The sequence below is a fragment of the Cygnus olor genome, chromosome 3, assembly GCF_009769625.2.
Source record: "Cygnus olor isolate bCygOlo1 chromosome 3, bCygOlo1.pri.v2, whole genome shotgun sequence".
NCBI lineage: Eukaryota > Metazoa > Chordata > Aves > Anseriformes > Anatidae > Cygnus > Cygnus olor.
In genome coordinates, this window is record NC_049171.1 from 77,420,717 (window position 1) to 77,444,579 (window position 23,863).

At 39.0% G+C, this 23,863-nt stretch overlaps 1 protein-coding gene across 2 annotated transcripts in view; it reads right to left on the minus strand.

Annotated features, from left to right (window-relative positions):
- COG2 (component of oligomeric golgi complex 2) overlaps positions 1-15,637 on the minus strand; it is a 28,288-nt gene extending 12,651 nt beyond the window's left edge. Inside the window, exons 1-10 of one of the 2 annotated variants that reach the window (XM_040551788.1) lie at positions 15,412-15,637; positions 15,069-15,230; positions 14,230-14,295; positions 13,209-13,289; positions 12,550-12,653; positions 11,167-11,275; positions 9,159-9,338; positions 5,983-6,107; positions 4,595-4,721; positions 1,074-1,213 (exon numbers count right to left, since the gene is read on the minus strand). In XM_040551788.1, the coding sequence (XP_040407722.1) occupies positions 1,074-1,213; positions 4,595-4,721; positions 5,983-6,107; positions 9,159-9,338; positions 11,167-11,275; positions 12,550-12,653; positions 13,209-13,289; positions 14,230-14,295; positions 15,069-15,230; positions 15,412-15,483 (1,166 nt within the window). In that variant the 5' untranslated portion in view covers positions 15,484-15,637. Of the gene's footprint in view, positions 1-1,073; positions 1,214-4,594; positions 4,722-5,982; positions 6,108-9,158; positions 9,339-11,166; positions 11,276-12,549; positions 12,654-13,208; positions 13,290-14,197; positions 14,296-15,068; positions 15,231-15,411 lie in introns of those variants that run through there. The other variant, XM_040551790.1, reaches the window with a different exon arrangement.
- Between the last annotated feature and the right edge of the window lie 8,226 nt (positions 15,638-23,863).

The following is a 23,863-nucleotide window of genomic DNA, read 5'->3' on the forward strand; positions in this document are numbered from 1 at the left end:
AAGGCAGCATATTAAAAACTTACTTAATACACTGGGTTATAAACAAAAACAATCCACAAAACCAAGTAATCATCCTTGTTGTATGTATAGGAACTAAAAGACACGTGAAACAAAACTGGGGATGGAAACTATTAGCTGCCTCTGCTTACGACTGGATTCACAACTAACATTGCTGCAGTACCCTCAAGGCAACAAACTCTGCTCATGTAACAGTGTACGAAGCTGTCCAGAGACTCTCAGAAGACTTTGGACCAAGAGAGATGACACAGAACGCTTAACAACTAACAGACTTTACCAACAGGCAGCTTTCTTGCCTGAAGGCTTGTTAACCAGCCCTAAAATCATGTGCATAGACCTCCTACAAATATGGTTCCTTTCTGTAAAATTTTAGCATTACTAGAATTAAAATAGAGCTTTCTTGGTTCTCTCTGCTCTCTTCCCACAAGATCTTTACAAGATAACACTTCAGGTACAACACACCAGCTGGAAAAATAAGCTAAAACTTATGACATAGCTTCTTACAAGAAGAAAATTGCTGGGCAATCTTTGAGAAGACAACCCTACAAGATCTAGAAGTTTAGACGCTATGGTCTGTGAGACAGAAATAATTTGTCAGAAGCATAGTCAGATGTGGAAAATCTAGAAATTGTCAGCCCTTTAATTTTTTTATTTCGTAGAAAAAAATCTCTTCCCTCACAGTAATTCTTCCTCTGGATTTGCACAAACAGTATCACTCAACATACAGTTTAGCTCCAGCGAGAAACAACACTTGAAAAACAGAACTTGAAACCAGACTTCATGACTTACCTACATCTGTTCGTGATCAATATATCAAATTCAGTGCAATGACAGAGCGCATATTGCAGGGTAGCTGGCTATGATTTTGCTTAAGTGTTGGAAGATACATAAAACAATGACTTGGCTCAGTAATTCTACCCTCATAGTCTGACTTCTATGATTTTGTTGACAAGGGTAACTTTGTAACGTAACGAGGAGATCTGACCCTAAGCTGTATCATTTTGCTCTGACAACTCTACTTTTGAAAGAATTAATGACTACAAATGCATACCAACCTTATTTGAAAATAAACAGGCAAATTCCATTTGTTGTTAAAGCTGTGGTAGGATGGATGAGCTCTTAATCGTTTCACACTGGCCTGTGAGCCACACTGTCGTTCAAATTTCCGTACAAAATCCATACTAGTAGTGTACTTCTGCAGAAGAGAATGAGCATTTTTATCACTTCCAAGGCCCCATTAAGCAATGAAAGTCACAACTGTTTCAACAGATCTCTTGCATCAGACTACAGTTAAGCTCAAAACTCAGAATGGGCCGACACCACTGCCATCACCTGATCTTGTAAGGCTAAAATCCTGGACTGCTGTGAAACCAAACCCAATGACCCAGTTGGTGTTACTCTACGGTAAGAAAAACCAGTGCACAGCACGTCTAAAAAGCATAAAATTGTCTGAGTACTCTGGAAAACAAAGCTGATCAGAGAGAGAGACGTATCAGTATTTCTGAGCTGAATCACTGGGGTAGAACAATGGTGCACAGTACTGAAGTCAGTCCCAGGAAATCAGAGATAAAGGGGTACAACAAACAGAAAGGATCAGGAATGAAATCCAGAAATAGACATCACCAAACACACATGAGAATGGAAGTATGGTATTTCCTTTCTATTATATAGAAACTGTACTACAGGAATTTCTAGAACTGTTTCCCTAAAAGTGTTTTGCAAATACCAAATATTTGCAGTAAAACTTAAAATTTAGATAAAAGTATACAACTGAAGGGTTTAGTTTATTAACATATTTACTAATAGTATTAAGCCAGTTGCAAAGAAGAATTACGTCAATCCTGAAATGCACTTTGGGCTTACTCTCAACAGTAACTTGTTAACAGCCCGAAAATAAACATAATGAATTAACATATGCAATGCAGACAGCCACCAAAGCCTTAAGCAAGAAACAAGAGGCAAAATGGTACATGAAAATGTTATTTCACAGAAAACAGACTGTATTAACAGTACACAAAAAAAGATTATGTAAATCAAGAAGTAAAAACATAGCTGCAGTTAAAAATCAGCTTCTCTGCAATGAAAAAGTTTGGCTATGTGCAAATGGCTTTTGTACAAAAAAAAAAGGGACCCCCACCAAAAAAAACAACCCCAAAACAGCAGCCATAAAAGAAATCCTACATCTCACTGAAATCTGTACATATTAAGGCACTGTCTCAGTGCTTCTGATGGCGTGGTGGTGAGAGCAGCAGCAGGGCTGTAGCAGCAAGACTCTTACCACAATCCATAGGCAAGCAATGTACTCAGATTCTCTGATGAAGCAGTAAAACATTCTCCGAAGTCCCTGAGGTGTTGCTTACAGGTTCTGCTCTCAGAAACAAACCTGGGACCACAGGCCATGCACTGATACGGGCATGCTTTTGTGTTGCTTATCTCAGTACATTTTTGTATTGCATATCTCAGTGGATTCGTGACTTTCAGTTAAGTGTACTATTACAGCACGTTTTTCTTGTGATGTGGCAGTTGCAGTGTGGGGAGATGGTATTCTGGAAACTGCACAGGAAATCTTTTAGGTAACTACATCCATCCCAGCATGGTTTTATCTATAACACAACGGAATCGTAAGAGCTGTGGGAGTCAAGTGCAGGGAGAATGAGACATCAGTGCTCTTTCAACCTGCTTTCTTAGATAAGCCCAATACTCTACAAGGCAAACAAGCCATTAACGCTCAGCTGCCTTAAGTATTAGCCAGAGATAGAAACAAAACACTCTGAACAATCCCACCACCTTCAAAATAGAAGACAAGTCAGGCATTTATCTAGTTATTGATAACATTATATCTAAGAGATGGAACTAACTGCAAGATTGCTTCCCATTTCAGCTTCCAGGATTGGATTGTTGACTGCAATGAAGTTATTGAACAAACTGTTAAAATCTGAAACAAAATGCAGCAATTTTCAAATACAGAAATCTAAACTTAACAGTCTCAAATCAATGTTTAGAGATAGAAGAAGTATTATTTTCAAGGCCTGTAAAACTACAAATCTGAGTCAGAAAAAAAGGGTACAATAACCTGAAACAATTTAAAAACTGCAGAAGTAACTAGTTATTTTAACATATATGCTTAAGACTGTTAGTCTGATTGTCACAGGATGATTTGAAAAAAAATATTTTTTGCTCCTCTATGTAAAAAGACCTTGTAACAGATAATACTTCTCAGCATTAAAACTACATACATATGCAAAATAAGCAAACTAACCTGGAGAAAAAGACTTTTCTGCATTTCCATCAACCTCCAAAACAGAGCTAGAAGACCACTGTCTAAAGTCTGCATTACATTACTTACGATTACCATTAGGACAGCAAATGTTTAAATTTTTTTCCTCTTCTTAATTTGCAACTGCTCCTACTCATTTTTCAATGGATGTAATAGCTTGGCATTACACTTTGCATTTCAACTTCTTATTGATTTTTACATAAAATACTGTGATTCTGACTCAGACTCTAGATCATTAAGTAGACAAAAGCTGTCTAGAAAGAACTCTGGAATGACTACACGAAGTAACTGAGAGTCATTGGGGGGGGTGTTTTTTTTTTTTTAAATAAATATAACAGCACAACTGGTCAGTATCAGCTTAACATAAGATGACTGGCTATTAAAAGTAATTAATTTAAAGCACCAAAACCAGCTCTTCTGAAGAGAAGATACATTCTTGTCTAAACTGAGTAGCACAGATGATAGAAGCCCAGCACAGCCTATAATTTGCACTGTGCAAGGCATTAGGTGAAAGCCTGAAGGATGACTGAAGCTTTATGGGAAACTGAGAAGTATTAGGGCAAGTTGGAACCCAGACATTTAATTAAAATGAATGATACAGAAGTCCCAGTCTTGCCAAAATATTGTTGTCATACACTCCCACCTTCATATATGTTGCAATTCTACAGCTGAGATAGGACATCTACTCCTAAAGCAAATATTTAAGGCCAAATTCACATGACTAAATGGCTTCCAATAACTTCTGTATGAGCCCTCCTGACTGCTGTGGCTTAACCTGGCAGGCAGCTCAGCACCACACAGCCGTTTGCTTGCTCCCCTCAACAGTGGGATGGAGGAATCAGAAAAAAAAGGTAAAACTCACGGGTTGAGATACAGACAGTTTAATAGGACAGAAAATGAAGCGAGAATATAATAATAATAAACAATAATAATAAAAAAACAAAACAAAACAAGTGATGCACCCCGCTGGCAGGGCAGTGTGAGAAGCTGAGAAGTCCTTGGCTTAGCAGAAGCACTGCTCTGCAACAACTACAAGCATTATTCGCATCCTAAATCCAAAACATAGCATGATGCCAGCCACTTGGAAGAAAATTAACTCTATCTTAGCCAGAACGAGGGCACTGACAAACCTGAGAGGAGAATTCCTACGAAAAGATCGAGTGTTGTGAGATAACCTCCTCTTCCAGACTATGCAAGAACATGAATTTACAGAAGAACAGCAGGGAAAAAACCTGGAGAACATGGCTCATTCAGTTCTTATGTGTGTCGCAAGAATAACACATGGAAAAAAATAATTACCTCATGAAACACATCTGGATTTCCAGGGTTAAAGAGCGACGGCAGTTTTTCTTCTAAACCACGTACTATTTCTGGCCACACTGAATTCACTAAGAAATCATATCCAGGAACAATGTCTGCTTTTTCACTGAAACAAAAGTTCAATTATTCCATGGTTATATTTTACCACCAGGCTTCTATTTGGAGGTAGGGATAACTACAGACACACACATGCATTAGACAAAATGTAATTATACTTTTTTACATAGGCATGCTGATTTTCTTAAACTGTTCTTCGTTCAGGTTTCATATCTGATCCCATGGTCTCAAAATATTTTTTAGAATTCTGGAAGTGTTTTAAAATTTTATCAGCTACGTATTTTGCAAGTGTGTCTGGAAAGCAAGTACTTTTCAGCTGAGAACTCCTACTTGTACATTTTCAAGACTTAAACAGCTCCAAACTTCGAATAGATAGCAAATAGATGTAACTAATAAGATGACATGAAAGAACTTTCTTAATTATTTCATGTTGTACTTATACATAATATTGTGCTTTGAAGCAAAAGATTAAAGGCTACTCTGATTATGAAAATTTATAAATTGAGAGCAGAAGACATGCAAGCATTTAATTCCAGTTCAGTGCAAAGTCAAAACTTTCTGTTTTTAAAAAGAACGATTAGAACTTGGTGAGGGATTAAAAGAACTGAAGTATTAGTAAAACTTAGAGTAATAAAAAGCTCAGCACTGCACAAATTAGAAGAGTAATTCTGCAGTCCCCAGGGGATACATCCATAGTTCTGCTAAATACAGCAGTCCACTACACTAACCAGCCTATAAGCAGATAAATGGATACAATTCAGTAGACAGATTATTTAAACTTTGAAACAGGCAAATTAACTGCATAAGGAATTAAACACTTTTTAAGAAAACAGTGGAAGTAGTACGTAAATCAATTAAACCTGTAGGTCCATTAATACAGTGAGTCAAACCTCTGAGGATCTTCCCCACTTTTTGATGTACGCTAACAACCCAGTAACTTGTATTTTCTAATAGCTTTGTTATGCCCTTTTCCTTAGATGAAGTGTACAATCACATTTCCTTGATTCAAAACCAAACAACAAAAAAAACAAGGCATCTGGCACATTGTATCATAAACAGTACTCAATTCTACTACTGAAATACAGGACTCTCTCTCTCCCTTCTCTGAAGGTCTGGGCCCCAACATCAAGAAAATTTGTTCACTGTTTTGAAAAACACAGACATGAGACAGAAATCAAACTTGAATATTAATCTTCAGGAAAGGCCAGGTAAGTCATTTATGCATGGAAAGTAATTATGCAATATATTTCAAAGGTATATTGTATTTACTGTAACTTTAGTGCAACTGAAAGAAACCCCAAGGTATTCACCTCGAAATAGCTCCCCCTGTAACTTCACGCAAGAGACGGCAGTGGTGAGGAACAAACTCCAACAGTTTATTGTACATGGCCTGAAGGCCATTAGGATGAGCTTGAACATACTCTTCCACAATCACCTGCCAGGAAGAGTTCAATATTAAATGTCAGAAAAGTGAGTATGAAATACAGTAATGTAAAATGCAGAAGTCTGCTCATTCAAAACTCCTCGTATCGTATCCCCAAATACTGCAATATTTGGCAGATTACTTTCCTAGCTTCCAAGCAGAACATGCCAGTTTAAATTACTGCTTTCCTTAATCCAGAGCTCTAAACAGCAAGACTAGCCACAAGAATATGAATGAGCCTCTAGCTTTTAGTTCTTAGCCAACGTGCCTGGCTCCCCACCCACCATACATGTCACTATCACCTCAAACAGTCTGCGATGGTAAATGTGTGACTGGCAAAAGCTAATCAAGCCTTAGAATAAAAAGTCAATTTTATTTTTTTTAATGTAGAGTTAGGTTGGTCCAATCCCAAGTGCAGGTAAGCCAAGAGCCAAGAATCTTCTGTCGCAAAGTTAAGCCTTTAAAGCAGCTAGCAAAGTGGTTTCACAGGACAGTACTTCAAGTCCAGGGAAAAGGGATAACTGCTGAGAAAAGAGAAGGCAGACAGTATGTGGATAATATGGAAAAAGGACAATAGTTTGTATTTCTTGTTATTCTTCTATTTTCTGCCTCTCACTGCATAAACAAGCAGAATGGTGCAGAAGTGGGGATAGAACAGATACTGGGAAAATTGAGAGGGAAAGACCAGTCCCCACTGCAGTTGCTACAGTGTTAGAAAGCACCCAAGGAAGTCTGTTCTGAAGTGGAAAGGTCTGGATGCACCATTCTACTTCCTCTAACATCCAAAAGCCAGCAGCTGTCTCTGTTTTGTAAATCTGTGTGCATACAAAGTAAAAACAAACAAAAATGTTTCCTTCCTTACAGAAAAAAGGAAACACCCTATTGACAATGACATACAGCTCAGATTTTATCAGACAGGCTGTTCTTTCACTGGGAAAAGAAAGGTTCCATCTCTTGGCTGCTGAAGGCATTACTGAGTAGAAAAAAAAAGGTAATTTCTTTTCCCCATCTTGATTTAGAAGAACAACAACTTCACCAGAGGTTACACAGACTAACTTTTCACTTGCCTAGGTTGGAAAAACTATGTGGATAATAACCTCTAAATAAATAAAAAAAGAATTAAATACCTTAAGTTCCCTTCTGCATTTATGTTTAGACAGGCACACCAGTCTAAGAAAAGGCAACTATTATTGCCTAAAGGAATATATTCAACACTTTTAGGAACGAAGTTCACATTGCTTTTATGTGTCTTAAGAAATGTTGACTCTATACTATGAGTGGTCTCATTTTTTGTGAAAGACTAGTAGAGAAAATACATTTCAATTATTCAGGAAGCAAAAAAATAAGAGTGCCTCACATCACACCTCATTTAGAGGTTTATGGAGCAAAGAGAACAGTTAAAAATATCGCCATTTAAAGAGTAATGGCAATAAAAGAAAATCTGGACAGCAAAAGGAAAGATGCAGCAGTAGTGTAACTTGGGACTCAAAGCTGCTGAAAAGTGTTACCTATTTCAGAGGCAATGATGAGAGAAAGGAGATCTGCCTTCTATTAACACACCCCAAGTCAAGCAAGTGTGTATTTGCAATCACCAACGCAGCTCTCATGCTTTACAGCCTTTCCTCCCCATAGACACAACAGTGGAAGCCTTGGACCATTCATCATAATACTGCAGAGAGGTTCATAATGCTAGCTCTAGTACAACAACTTGACAGACCAGGTGTTGGCCCAGTTTAACCTACTCCGTAAGACAAGTGAATTTAATAGTTTTGTGAAACACTCTGACAGCCTAGTGAAGGCCAGGGAAACTGCCTGCAACAGGGCAGTCAGTCAGTGTTAGAGCTTACGTTGTAAAAAGGGCACCGATTCACAGTACAGAGCAAATATCCCCTGAAATGACATGCAGTCATTACCTAACATAGACATAATTCCCAACACATTGATGAAAAATTTGTTAACATTTATTGCTACCTCCCCTCTTAAAATGGGGAAAAGTAGCCTTGTTGTTATGGAAACACCACTTCAGCATATCTATTAAAATCGTAACAAACTCGTTTTATCAGGTTTGTTTAAATACAGCAAGATATCAAATCTTAAAATTCATTTTTATATTTTCACTGATGCTTGAAACTAGAGTTGCCACAATATAATCACAGACGCTTAAAAATGTTTTTAGTAGCAACTGCAGGTGTGCTGACAGACAAGAAAAACTGGGCACAACAGACTGACTTGCTGGCCCATTATTGTGGCAGGTTACTCACTAATCTTCCCTCCTTTTTTAGGAAGGATTACATTAACATCAACTACAACAGAAAAAAAGAAATAGCATAGACTATTCAGTCCAGGCCAGAAGAAGTAAGAACAAAGCAGTACCAGAAGGTGATGAAACATTTTACAGGTAGCAGCACAGCAAAAGCTGCACAGTCGAGAGAATTAGCATAAAGTCCTCTAATTTCAGAAAATGTAATCAGTATTCTGTGATTGGTCCAACTCGGTATTGTAAACTGATGTCCTACAAATAAGTTTCTCATGAATTGAGAACTGGCCACCTGACGCATTTTCTTCCACTACAGAACAGCAAATGCTTCCCAAACAAACCCTTGTTCTTGCTCCTGCTACTGGCCTGGTACCGCTGGGAACATCAGATACTGCTTCTACAGAAGAAAAGGGGAACGGCAGTAAGAACTATTTGTGCTGCTTTTGCGGGTATTGAGCCAGTAAATGAGAAAGGCGCACCCCTCACCTGATCCAATGCACCCTGCTCCACAGCAAACTGTATTTTACTGCAGCCATATGCTTGTCTTAAGGTTTGTTATTTGAATTTCCCCCCTGACCCAAGCAAAATGTAGGTAACGGGATATAACTGAAATTGGTGACAGGAGGAAAGAATTCCTCCACCTTTTTCCTCAAATAGGAACAACAAACTGACAACATTAAGGGTCAGTTCTCTTGCTCTCTCCACATAAGCACTCTGAAGCTCCTATCCAAAACTGGAAGATAACCAAAAAAACAAGTAATCTTGCAAGACAGACCATTTCCCCAGGATTCTTGATTTTATCTTACCTCATCTATATAAGGTTTCACAAGTACTTGACCAACTAACGCCTCTGCATCTCTTGTTTTGTCAATTGTTGCATAAGTGCGAAGACAGTGACGTATGATGTCAACGTTTGAAGTTTGAAGGCCTTCCAAGAGCAGCCCTTCAAGAGACTGCTGCAGCATAGCTGTTATTCCAGCTATACGCTATGAAGAGAAACAAAATATAGTAGTTTAAAAAAATTAAAAGGAAAGCTTTGCCATTAATGCTGAAGTACATTTTTTCCAGAAATACCTAATTTGGCTTTCAAATTTCATTTGAAAGGTACACAAGTCTTGGTAACTGTCAACATCAGATGATCATGAACACAGCTTAATGGGTTACCGAAGTTAAAAGGTATGTAAAAAGGCACTTATTTTCCTCTGTATATTTAAAGAGACATGCTAAGTTATGCAAAGTCTCCTTTATACTGAAGAAATGGGTCAATAATTGTTCCTTGTTCAACTGAACCACTATGTTTGATAACGTACAAACGCTTTTCAATGCATTACCAGGGATGACAACTGTGGCATTTATTCTTAACTGTCAGAAACTAAAATTGTGGTGTGTTCCTGGCACAACTTGTCAAGTAACTGCAAACCAAAGACACTGAATTACACTGGCAACAAATGACATGCCATTAGACTCCTGGCTTCTGCCTAACAGCTGCTTCAGTCAACACATCCTCCTGTCTGCTAACCATACTTCCTGATTTCCTGTAACATCTCTTCCACTATATCCAATTCATTGTTGCACTAGCTGCAGATACACACCTGGCCCAAGATAGTCCCTTGCAGCTCTGTATTTAAAGCTAGTTCAATGATGCACATTAATTTAATCATAGTTGAACTACCAATTTAACAAGTCAAATTTACTCTCTGCCATTTTGCATGCTACATTGCATCCATCCATCTTGAAACTAATTTTTTCAATAACCACACAATCTGCTCTGAACATGCAAAACCAGTAACCCAATTGCTGACTAGTCATGGAAACTATGATCTCATGACAACTATGACATTGATGCGTTATCAAATTTTTCATCACAAATTCAAAACATCGCACCATATGGGCTACTATGAAGAAGATGAACTCTGCTCCAGCCAAAACCAGTACAGCAACAACAGGTACAAAACATAAGTCCTGCTAACTATTGGTAAGCCAGCCACACAACAAAGGTTGTTCAACCACCATAAATACTACTCTGCTGCTCATATTTAGCCCTGCTGATAATTCAGTTGCCAGAGCAGTCTTGTGAACAGTCCATGAATCAACGTGGTATCCTTAAAGTCTTGAGATAAAACAAGTTCCTATCACCAATAGGCATTTATACATAGTGAAAAACTATGAAGCATCTCATTAGCTCAAAAGCCATTAAGAATGACAGCTTTCATGCTCATCTGCTTAAAACATTACCTCATTTCCATATGACATATTTTTTAAGCACTACTTTTCATTCCCTCTCTCCAATGAATGGTTAGGGAAAAAAGGCAAAAAACAAACATACACCAAGTCATCTTTTGCATTTGACAGCTATTAAAAACAGACTATCAGGGAGACTAACCTACCAGCCTGAATACCAAGAATTAGGCACTAAATATCAATAAAAGACAAGCTTCAATTTATTCCAGTCAACCACTCTTGAGACGTTCCACTTATATTTTGGTCTGCACACTGCAGTTAACAAAAGCAACATAAATCTCTGGAACTAGGCCTCGCTATCAGTATGCAGATAAACTGCAAGACATAATTGACTAACAAAAGCATTTGTTATTTTTTCCACTATTATTTCAAATAATTTATCCTAAAGAAGTTAGTAAGCCAAGCATAAACTCTCAGAAGAAATAACACTTCCAGTCTACTGATAAAACGGCCTCTTGAAACTCATTTCTCCTGTAAATCAATTCAGTAAAACTCTGTGGAAACAGACATTTGTCTTCCAATTTAAATATTTTTGATTGATCCTACAAGTGTTAAGCTGGCTATAATACCTACTGGTCTCACTTTGTCCAAAAGGGGCATTCCTTTGCTTTGTACTGCATGAAATTGTAGTTGATTAAATTCTGTGGCAATTCTCTCTAAAACCTGTCCGGTTACCAGTGGGCTGGAAGAGAGATAATGAGAACACAGTTAGATCCTTACAAATATACTCAATTTCAGTTGCAACAGATAGATAATGCTTTCCCCCAATTTTTGTTTAAATACAAATACTTGGAATTCAGATAGGTACTACTGCAGTCACACAGTAATAACCTGGAACAGACTACAAAATTAGAGTTGTTTTGAAACTACTACGATACAAAGTGGGTGAAGCAGAAGCTGAGGAACAAGAGATCCTGCATCAGCAGGATGAAGCATTCCTTTCTATATGGCAACACTACTTATTGTCACAGAAAAGTCAGTCTTAACAGAACTCAAGAAACTACAGTAAGTGCTCTTCACAATCCAAATTTGCTTATTTTCCCTTTCTGTCATACAATAAAACTAAAGGCAGCTATCTCTAGAGAAACAGTCCTATGCTTCTCAGGTCTATATGGTCCCACATTAGCCTAAATTTTGCGCCACTTACGTACAATCTTGCTTCCAAACATGATTCTGCAAAGTCTCCCACCCTGTCAGAAAATATTTGCATGTGCTTTGTCCCTCTAGGTGTCATCTTATGGCTGTCCACTTTCCCCCACTCACTACCATGTGATCCAGTGTACAGAGTGGAAGAGCACCAGAGCATGTCTCACATTTAAACAAGCGTATGAAATTGTCTTTTTCCTCCACCTTTAAGTTGCACTTGCATCCCAGTTAACTATTCCAAGTGCCTGGCTGGTACACTGGTTCCAAAACTGGCCAAAAGACATTTTCCCTCTCTCAAAGGTAGAGGGAGAGGATGCTTTCCATTAAGCTGTTAAAAATCAAAACTCAGCAGTCTGACCGGAATTTGTCACAGTCCCAGTCCTGTCTTTTTTTTCAGAGGTATTACTTGTGTGGCTTGCCTGCCTTAGACTATTCTTGCAGCAGTCCTTTCAGTTATACATAAGCAGGGAAAGCAAGAAAAGCTATTACACACTTTACTTCCAAATGATATCGGAAAAGACATGCATTTGCAGGACTAGAGAGTAATTTGGACATGACAGGATTAGGGACTTCCTAGGAAAAAAATACAATTTTAGGCACACTTCAGCACTACAAGTAATTCAGAACAACAAGTTTACAGAAGACTGAAGTTGAAAAAATACTAAAACAAGTCACATATTCCATCAGAGTTAAATGTCTAGAGATATATCCTAATGTTTGCAAGTTTATCTCCAATATCATGGAATTAAATTAGTCCCACTGATATTTAAAAAAAAGTGTTTACTTGGTTATTTTTTTGTTAGTTTTTACCTGTTTCCCTCTAAAGAGGACAATTCGTTAGTGCCTTGGGAATGTAGAATTTTCTCAATTTTCTCAACTGACTGAATAACATGAATAAGTCTCAGGACACACATCTGTAATTAAAGAAAGATTTTTTATGTCTGACCCCAATCCCATTACATTAAATAACAACCCTGAAAATCTTTTGGATTTTTTTGGTGTATTTTTCTTTCTTTTTTTCTACCTGTTGCAAGTTCTCTCCCTCCACCTTAATTTTTGAATCATGTCTCAGTTAAATTATTGCTCACATAAGCCTATAAAACCCCTGAATTTTTCCAAGTTAAGCAAAAAGACAAATATTAGTTCTCCTGCATATAAAAATTAAATGGCCGTATGTTGATTATATTTGTAATATACAAGTTTATATAATACTACAAGCAGAAATAAGAACTGTAACTAAAAAAAAGCCAACCAAACGTAAATGTTTTTGGCAAATAAAGTAAAAAAAAGATTTACATCATTAAGTCAGTCAACCAAATCCTCTTATTTTTTTTTACAAGTGCAAAATTCCGTGGAATATGCACCTAGACAACCTATAAGTTTTTAAACTCTATTTTCTTGGGGTTAATGTCAAAAACAGAATTTGACCCAGTGAGGATCTTTTCAAGGTAATAATTTGTCTGTTGTACCTTTTTTCTTCTAATATCTTCTTGTTTAGACAGCCGGTCATCCACTGCCCGAATTCCTTCGCTGACACATGATTTAAGACTCTGTGAAAGAGAAAGTCAGTATGAAAAGCTGGATTCCCACTATGAAGAACATGTTTAAAAAAACAAAAATCAAATCTAAATTCTAAATTCCTGAAACAGGAGACTTCAATAAGAATATAGGACAAATAAAAGCTATAGTATGTCAACTACTCTCAAAGAGAAAAAGACAGAAATAAGACTAAGTAACTTTAGTATAATCTTAGTATAACCTGCTCCTAAAGTACTGCCATGACAAGTATCATTATTTCAAGCAAAGTGTTTTCTCCATAACTTACAGAGTACAACCCCCCTTTCACCCAGAACTAAGTAATAAAACCAGTATGATTTTATGTCTTCAAACTGAAGTTAAAAGTCAGATTTAAATAACAATTCCTATATAATAAATAGTTCTCTAGGTGAACCTATTTCATATTATACATGTGAACTTAATCTAAGTTTTAGACATCAAGGCTAAGATATTTGATGGAACATTCATGCAGCAAATCAATCAGCTGCCAACATGATTGAAAACTGCCCTTCACTAACTGCTAAATCACAGTGAAAGAACAAGAATCAGACTGACTCGAAGTGGGTGATCTCTCATGGTTCAACCACAGGGCCAAGGAAGAGGTCTCTAGTGGGACTGTCTTTAATCTGACTTATTTACTCCCATCTCCAAGCTACTGAGATATTAAAATAGTTACAATATCTGCAGAGAGTTATCTCGCAAGAGTCCATTCACTGATCACACTTAAAGGATTCTTTACCTCTGGATTGAAAGGCACTACAAAAAAACATAAGCCTATTACAACTGCTAGAAAACACAATGCCTCTCTTATTACCTAAGAATAGAATTAATGAGAAAACAATTGCAATTATTAGCATAAGTAAAACATTTACATATTATATGAAAGTGAATTGAAGATTACCAAGCTGTGTATAATGACTGTTTTGAGCATACCATAACTTCTTCCCTTAACTGTCCCAAAGGTACGGAAAGCTGATTAAGGGCCTTGTCCATGCCAACCTAAAGAAATTACCATAAAAAAGACTGTAACTCTTTTGGTAAGTTCATATGTAAATTACTGACAAAGTCTATCATTTTAAAGATACTTAAAGAGAACTGAGATATCTCCTGTTATGGCCTCCAGTTTTAAGTGTAATGCATAAATATGTTACTTCCAATGTAGTCATAAAGGTATCAGACCGTTTTTGGCACATAAAGCCAACAATAAAAGAAAAGCTTGATTTATGGATTTTTTTTCCCAATAGAAAAGATAAAACTCAATCTTTGAACCTGTATAATGTTATAAATTGGAATAAAAGAGCAGGAGACACAGTGGACATTTTAATATGAAAGTGATTAAAATTCTCAGTAAAGTGGGTTGAATTTTCCAAGAATATATAGTTGTACAGTAAGTTTGATGAGTTCTAAAAAATCTCAGAATGGTCTTATTTGCATCTTTGCTATTAAATTTTTAATGATTTATTCCCTTCAACTTTTACAAGTGTTAACCGATAAAAACAAAAAGTGTTTGCCTTGAACCTATCTTCCTAATGAATTATTTTTCAGGACAAATGCATACATCTAAAACATTTATTATGGGTCAACAGCAATTCTGTACTGCAGTTAAATCCTGTAGGAATGGTCTTTCAGTTTCACTCAATGCAAGGGGTCAGTTTAAGCCTTCTTAAACCTAATACGTCAAATTAGAAGCCATACACTTCTCGTATGAAAAATAAAAATGACAATAAGATGTATTAAGCCTGAACCTCACAGTACCATTTAGTAACACTTACTAGATTTGTTGAGAGATTAACAAAATCTGCATAGTCCTTATTTATGAGCTCTACCATGGCCGTTTTAAGGAGTTTGTAATAGAGCTCCAGATCCTCTCTGAGCTCCTCCAACTGCACGCGTTTCCTGCACTCCGATACAAAGTGATCAACGTCAAAATCCGGCTGGAAACCAAACAGAAAAGGGAGACGGATGTAAACAAAAACTTCCAGAACACACACAGCGCCCCTCCCCTCCAAATACAGCGTGCCACATACGAAAGGGCTGACCTCGCCGCATACCCCCCTCACCCCGCAGGAGCGCCCTCACTGCCCGCAGCGCCCTGCCCGGGCTGCCCCCAGCCACCTTCATGAACTCGTCCTTGTCGAAGCAGAGGTTGTCGGGGCCCCGCGGCAGGTTCATCTTCTTCGCCTCCATGACGGACCGCGGCTACCGGGAGCACCGCGGTGGCCAGGCCCAGGAGCCGCCGCTGCCAGCGCGACACCCCCACCCCCCCGCGGCCCGGACGGGGCGGGCCGGGGCGTGCGCCATGAGCGGGCCGGGCCGGGCGCTACAGCGCCCCCTGGAGCGCTCCGGGCCGCACTGCGGGCGGGGACGCCCGCCGAGCACAAAATGGCGGCTGGGGAGAGGCGGTCGTGCTTTTATGTGGTGTCTCTTCTAGGTGTCTCTCTCTGCACGGCTCAGCCTCCCCCAGCCTCCTTGGAGGAAGTCCTCCGATTCCTCCCCCTGTGAAGGCAGGGGGAGGTGGGTGAAGTGGGTGCTGGCGTCCCGCAGTGGATCCTCAGTACACGCAAGTGACTCATGCACCTAAATCCATGCACAAACAGTGGAAACACAGGTGGAAAGCAGCTCCTGGAGGTGTTTTAAGCCAGGCCCCTGCCTTCAGCAGGATCACCCAGAGACAGCTGTCCTGTGCTGTGTCCCCTTGCTGTTTAAGTACCTCCAGGGACAGAGGCCCAGCTCCTCTCTGGGCAATTTGTGCTAGTGCCTGACTGCTCTAACAGCAAAAACAGCTTTTCCATATGTGTCAGTGTGTTTCACTTTGTGCCCATGTATTGCTGAGTATCAGGAATCCAATTAGAGTGTAATTCACCTCCTCCATCCTTCTGCTCTTCAGCAAACCCTCTGTTAACATCTGTCCTTCAAAGTCTTTGATTTGAGGTTTCTTGCACATTAGTAACAGCAACTTTGGCTCTAAAAAGACACCCTGCTCTCATTTATGCTTCTGTATGCCACCTCAGTATGGAAGACAAAAACAACCTCCTTCCTCACACATATGCTTTATGGGTTTAGACTTGCCTTAGTAAGCTCAGGAGTTCAGAGCTGTACAGAGCAATTTTAATGGCGTACCTGCTGTAGTGTTCCCTGCACCTCCACAGATCGGTGGAAGAGATTCTCCTGATGCTACAGGCATAGATTTTGGTAGGATGAGCTGGAGCCCTGTAGATGTGCTGCGCTTCATAGGTTGTAGCAGGGCAAAAGCATACACCAGAGCCTAACTCACTGAGTGATTTGCTCCCATGAACTGGAGTGTGAGTTAGGATTTCATGAGTTATCAGAAGGGTGAAGAGCTGAGCAGTCCAGTAATGACAGTGAGCACGTACACCCTCTGGCTGGCTCACTGCATGCTGATTGTCTTTGCCAGTGAGGCAGGCTCTCTGTTTCCAGTGAAATGGTCACCCTCATCCTGTCCCTTTGAAAAGTTCTTTGAGGCTGTTATTCCACAGCCTAGCCTTCTTGGAGATCTCAGACGTTGGCAGGTACGGTTTATAGCTCAAATGTGTTGTCAGCTGAAAAGCAAGATATATCCACCACATAAATCCACACCCCCTCCCCTTTTTTTTCACTCGCTATGACTATATGTGTCTGATCAAAAAGTTGTTTCTTATGTTGTGATATTAAAATGTCTTCATAGTGGTATAGTAATAAAACCATATTAATGCTCTGCTATCTTTTTAATTTAATGAGCTGGATGTTGGAAATTAAAATTCTAAACAATATTAAATGCGTATGCTTTAAAAAAGAGTTACACGTACTTTTTTAAGGTCTTTTTTGTTCACTAAGACAAACCTTGTGCTAAAAAGACCTACTGTTGCCATTTATATTTTTGTTTACAAAGTTCTTCTTACAAAGTTCTTTGAGGAAAAAAGAGTATACTTCCACTTGAATATATTTATTGATGACCTCTTTACACCCTTTGAATTTATTGATGTAATTGTAAAATAACCATAATTTCTGGGTAATGTAATAATTTGCCAAAGGAAACTGCAATATAACACATTCAGTAAGTTAAGGTAAAACCAGAAATAAGCAGTCATCTTCATCTGGTACAGCTATGCACAGAGCAGAGTATCCCCATGACAGACGGTAAGTGAGGGAATGAGCCATTCCAGAGTTGTATGAAGCTATCTTTACTTCCTTTATTTCTGCGCTAGGATTATTTATTTCATTTCTACTATTAAACCCTTCAACCTTTTCCTTTCCTGACTCTCATCACTGTCATTCCAAGATTTCCAGGCCTAGCAAAGCATGGTTTTTAACTTTTTTTCCCATCATGCTTTCCCAGACACAAAGACATGACACTTAAAAACATCTTGTGAAAGCTGTTATCACTATTTAATCTGCAGTTTTTGGATGATGTATGATTAATGGACTCATTGGATGAACGAAGAGAAAGCATCTGAAAGTCCGTCTCGGTATTATTGCTACTGTATGAATAGGGATGATGTAGGGGCCAGAGAGTAGAAAAGCTACATTTAGCTTTTGTGTGGGTGCTGAGTTTTAAAAATTCCAGCATCCCTTCTCATTCTCAAATAAAGAACATTTTGAAGGATGCATAATGATATGACAAATCATATTTAGTATAATTGTGTCATCATTTTTTGAAGGCTGCCAATGACTAATCCACTTATCTTGGAAATACTTCCATTCCAATATGCATTAGTTAAGTTGGGAAGGAAAGTATCTACTTTTACCTCCCACCACATTCTTAAGATTTCTCTCTGTTCATATCATTTTAAAAAGCTCAAGGCATTGCATACAATTTCTGATAAAGGAGGAAAGTGTGACAGCATGCATCATGCAGGGAGAGAGATACTACAATTAATTTGTGGTAGACACTCCAGGTACCAAGAACCTTTAGGAAATGCAGATAAAATTAGACAAACTACCATGCTAGCATTGATGTATTGGTTTGAGTGCCTTGCATGTCTAAAATGACATCTTCATCAATGTGTCACTTGGCTCTGGCAGAACTGTGAAAGAAAAAATCTGTGTTGGCTGCTTTCAGTAGATGTTAAAAACAGTGAACTCCAATTAAGAAATGGAAGTTCACAGCAGAAAAGGGTATTTTTCTAATATTGATGTTTCACTAACTGCCTTTTATTTGTTTTCTTTTGGGGCATAAGACATGAGAATGAAACTGATTACATGAATATAGGGAGAAGAGTTTATGTCCCCGGTTCCAGTCCTGAGCACTGAAGTCAATGAGTGAAAGCTACTGATTTCTGTGATAACTGTCTGCTATTACGACACATGTCATTGCCTCACCCCAAAGACATAAATAATTCTAGTCTGGTCAGTGAGGCTGTAATAATACTTAATATCAGTATGCAACTTAAAAACAAAACCAAACCAAAACAACAACAACAACAACTTGTGCCTAAATGGACAAGGTAAAGAAGTTTGCTGATTTCTCAAGTGATGGGTCTTGGAAGCCAACTGTAAAATTGCAGTAACACCATTGTTTTGTGAGTATATTAAAATATGATTTTTATAAGTATGATATGTGCTGTAAGATTGATAGTGAATGTGTGTAGTATGTAGAACTGGTGTATGAAAATGGACCAGCCAAAAAATGTTTTGAACATGTATCTTGTTAAAGCATTGCAGAATAGACCCTGTTCCCTGATGCGTTAAGTAAAGGCTAGTACTTTACATCAAAGATATGTCCAGTACAGACAGATGAGGAGGGAGGGAGGCAGTAGGAGAGACAGTGAAGAAGGAGGCTTCAGCTCTCTCATGCTTGAGTTGCCTTACCCAAACAGAAATCATAACAGAGAGGGGCTTCTTAACTTCTGACATCCTGCCTTGGTGACCCAAATAATAACTGAAAAAGGCTGTGGGTTTCTACCTTCTCCTTCTGACATGCTTCACCATGACAGTGAGAGAAGCTCTTAAAATGGGACCTAATTATTTTGAGATCATCTGAAAATTTATTCTGGGCTGTTGACGTCTCAGCTGGCTACTTGCAGCTTAATGATATCCCAGACAGCACAGAAGTGGCAACACTGGAGCTGAGATAACTGCCTATGGCTGATTCAGCAGACTCTTACCCAAAATTCAGAGACTATCAACTTATTTCCATTGGGAGGGGAAACGGATGGTAGAGGTGCTTATTTCTTTGAGAACGTCCTAATTTACAACAAAGTCCAAAAGCCTATCTACTTTAAGAGGAAAGAATTCAAACAAGAGCGTAACATATTTGTTTACAGATCCAAACCTCCTTTAGCCGGTGCTCTGCCCAAAAGTGCCTTTGAGGCTTTTCATCAGGATTACATTATTCATGACTGTCCAGAAGATCACTGCTGTTGCTTTTGTTTCGTGTTCTTACTTCAGCTTCTCTCACCCTGTCATGCACATACTTCCATGGAAGACTACCTAGTGAAAACCTTGTGCATATACAGCTTATATTTCTCAGTGATCTCACATTTGATTGTTTGGTTGTTTTGTACTGTGGTCTGTAACCATGTTTTGGTGGTATATGGCATGATTTCAGCCACCTGGTTTCTTCAAGGAGTACTGTCATTTCTTACAGATATCACAAACGAAAAGTTACGATTTTACGTTGCAAGTTCCATGAGGTTTAATCAAGTCCACAGTACGAATGTGTTGTGGAAGAGCCAGGAAACACATTTTTTCTGCTTTTCTCCTTTTTCTAATAGCTATCTTTTAAAAAAGGATATGGAAGAAGTTTAGGTGTCCCTTGACAATAGGGGTTAAGCATTTTTAGCATTTGCATTGGTAACCACTGGATGTCACTAATGCTTCAGACAAACACAGAAATCCATGCACATTTTTCAGGCTGTAAAAAAAAATGACTTAAGGAGCAGAAGGTCTTGAGAAGTATTTCTTTGTGGAATCGGGAGCAAATTATATCAGTGCTCAACAAACGTAGATCTGGTTGGGATTACCAGGTTGTGTTGAACATCATAACTTTATTAGTAGCAAATGGATTCTCTGTTGTAAAACTCTGGGAAACAAAGCCTTCAAGGGTTTCTTGCACAGATCAATTAAAAAGCATGAGCGTAACCAAGCTGGAAGAGCAACTCCACACTGGAAAATGAGTTGTGGTGTATGTGTAAAGTACCCTGCATGTAAGTGTATGCACACACACACACTGCTCACCTATTATCACTACAAGAGAGGAAATAATGAAAACGGCTCAGATGTGCCACAGTTGTGTAAACCAGTTAAGAGGAAAAATAAACATCTGAGGATTTTAATAACTGTACTTTAAAATGGTGAAACATCTTCTGGCCAACATCACCACATTGGTGCCATGTCTGCAAACCTTTTCAGAGAATGCCATGCATTTCCTGTGATACCCAGTAAGTCTGCTTGTGTACCACCAGCCATCTGCCAGGGGCTGCCTGATTTCTAGAAATCCTAGAAAAGTTGTCAGATTCTGCTTTTTCTTCCAGGACAAAAGCTGCAGGAAGGAAAAGAGGGCATGCCAAGCCCAAAATGAGTCTATAAACAAGCAGCATAGAGCAGAAATGAAGTTATATTATAAATACAGTAAGATCATTGCAGTCTGGGGACTGGCCCACATGTTAAGGCAAGTTGCCTTTGTACACATACACATATTCGATCAAACTATCAATTCATTCTTTGTTCTTTTGCTATCCCTATTTTGAACACTACTATTTTTTTGCTTTCCTTTCTAGTAATTTTCGACTGTCATTTCCCTCCATTTCCAGTTTAAAGTTTCATCACTGTTTCAAAGTTGTAGTCATTTTGATGATTGTTCATTAAAGCCTGAGCACAAATCAGGGCAATAGTCACACGGTTATATGCTAGGTGTGAGTTTTATGGTGTGGTATATAAAAAACAAACTAACAAACAAAAACACCAGCAGACTATAATGAGGCTCAGTGTGCTAATCACTTTGGTATAACTCTTATGATTTCATGTGGATTATACCAATAGAACAAAAATTTACTTTCTTAATATGAACAAAAAGGCATGCTGAGCAATGAGGCAACATCAGCAAGTGGGAGCTGAATATAGGAGAGACATCTGCAGTTCTCTGGGACTGATCGTTCATAGACAGCATATCCACGGCTCTCTTCTGTCAGTACTTGGGTGAAGGACAGATGCTTGCAAGCTGTGCTATCAGTGCCTTTGTAGGACTACATCCTTATTTTAGACCTTGGAGAGCTGAAACTTTAATCTTGGCTCTGACATTAAGTTCCTTTCTGATCAGAGGCAATGCACTTAACCTTTACTTGACTCCATTCCTCCACATTTTTAAAAATGACTCTGCACAGCTAGAAACTTAGAGGGATATTATTTAAAAAGGAAAAAAAAAATCCTAAACTCCATTTAGGCTAAGCTTACCCAAAGGTCTGGAAAAACCTTTCTTTTATGAGAAAAACTATATTTGATTGGAATTAATTTTGCCCCTTCCTACCAGGATGCTGTCAGGCTGCATCGTTTTCTTCTAAGAAGAATTCTTAATCCTCATGCAGATGGGAAGTAACAATAAACACCATCTGCTGTAAATTAGGTTACTCTCTTAGCAACCTGTGCGATCAGGCTCTGTCTCAGCCTCCCATTCTTCTGTGCTGAAGTACGACTGGCACTTCAGCCTGTATCAGAGCAAGTGATCAGAAAGAAAGTGGAAATGAGAAGTGAAAAATCTTTCTTCCTCCCTTCCTGGTGAGATCCTTCCCACCCTGCCAACCCTGTCATGTTATAATGGAGGAGCTCTGCTCCTCACCCACCTTCCCCAGCATCCCAGCTCCTCCTGGAGCAGTGGGACCAGAGTCACCAAATGCTGGCAACCTCTTGCAGCTGCTAAGTGCTAGGAGCTAGCCCCAAAACGAAATGGGACCAGCAGGGGAGGGTTGCTTACCAGCTGAGAGACAATTGAAAGCTGCTCGCTGCTGGCAGAGCTGCTGGGGAAGAGGGCCAGCAAGGCACTCAATTGTTACCTGGCCTCCTCCAGCAGGTCCCATCCCATGGGTGCTGTTTGCCTCCCTGAGCAGCCATCTGCCTTCTCGTCCCCTGCTCCACCCAGGGACATCTCGATGCTTACAGGGTGTCGAGTTGTTTAGGACAGCAGGTGTTCAAACAGACATTTGTTATTCACATTGGCGTGGCACCACTCCATGCAAAGCTCTCTCTGACGCATTGCCACAAGGTGAATTTAAAAGGGAATGAACTTTTTTTTCCCCCCCCCCATCATTTTGTATGGTGCCTGATCAACACTCTTTGTCAATAATGTCCATGAGGTCTTGACTGGGTTTGGGCAGCCATTAATTCAAGTGCCGTGTCTATCACAGATACATATACACTCCCAGGAGACAGAAATTTGCAATCTTCAGAAGCGATTTAAAGCATCTTTCCGATGCAGCTTTATAAGGAAACGTTATCCTTGCCCCAAAATCACCAAAAATATACTTGTAGATAAGGGACTTGAATTTGACTCACTGCCAGAAAGATCTCTATTCTCTTTATTCAAATATTTGCGGAAAAAAAGTTGCAGATCTTGACAGTTTCAAGAGCTCCTCATAGAAATACTGTGTGTGTCATTCCTTTTCTGTATTTGTCTCGCCATGGTTTCCAGATAACACACCGGTAGGTGAGCTTTGGTATGATTAGTCACCGGGAACCAATCTTTTTAATCTGCTCAGAAATTTTTACTAGCTCTGTGCTGGATTTGTTAAATTAATGCATGTGACACATGCAAAGTTGCGAGACTTAGCTAATTGTGATGAGCCATGCACATTATTCAGTGCTTCAGGATATGTTGCACGCAACACATCAATCGCATGTGCTGACCTGCTGATACTCCCGAGAAGAGTGAGATATATTGGCGCAGCCGCGTGTTCCTGTGTTGGTCCTGCAGCTCAAGCACTGTACAGCTGACCTATCACTACTCTGAGGAAGCACCCCAGCTTTCCAGACGTACCATAGACTTGTTGGAGCTAGTGAGAAATAATGCCAGAAATCATAGGCAAATGTGAAAAATCCTCTCATTCTGCCCAGGCAAACTTTTTAATTGGAAAAAGACCATGTCTGAGACACATGCTCACCCAAACTACACATTAGATGCAGGCTGTGATTCACTGTCATTTAATGCTCTACATTTAAAGCTGGGAACAAAAAAAAAAAAAAAAAAGACAAAAACCAAAAACCCAAGGTTATCATTTGCAGCCCTTATTCTGTCCTTAATCCAGTTTGTCTGGTTCTCACTTAGGCTACCAACTAATTTGCACATGGCAATAAATAATCAGGCATGAGTTTATATTTTCTGTTGATTCTACCATTTTCAGCTTGTCCTCTGCAGTCTAAACATAATGAATGGCTCTTGACAGGACACTTGTGCAGCCGAGTGCCTTTGTCTAAAAAAGTTCCTCCTGACCTCAGCTACAATACAGAAAGAGATTGCAATTGCAGATGAAATTTTCAAGTAACTAGTTTTACCATGCTTTTGGTTTAGATAGGTTATAGCACTTTGAAAGGACCAAATATTTGTAAGCCATGCTTAAGGCTTCTTAAGAATCAGATG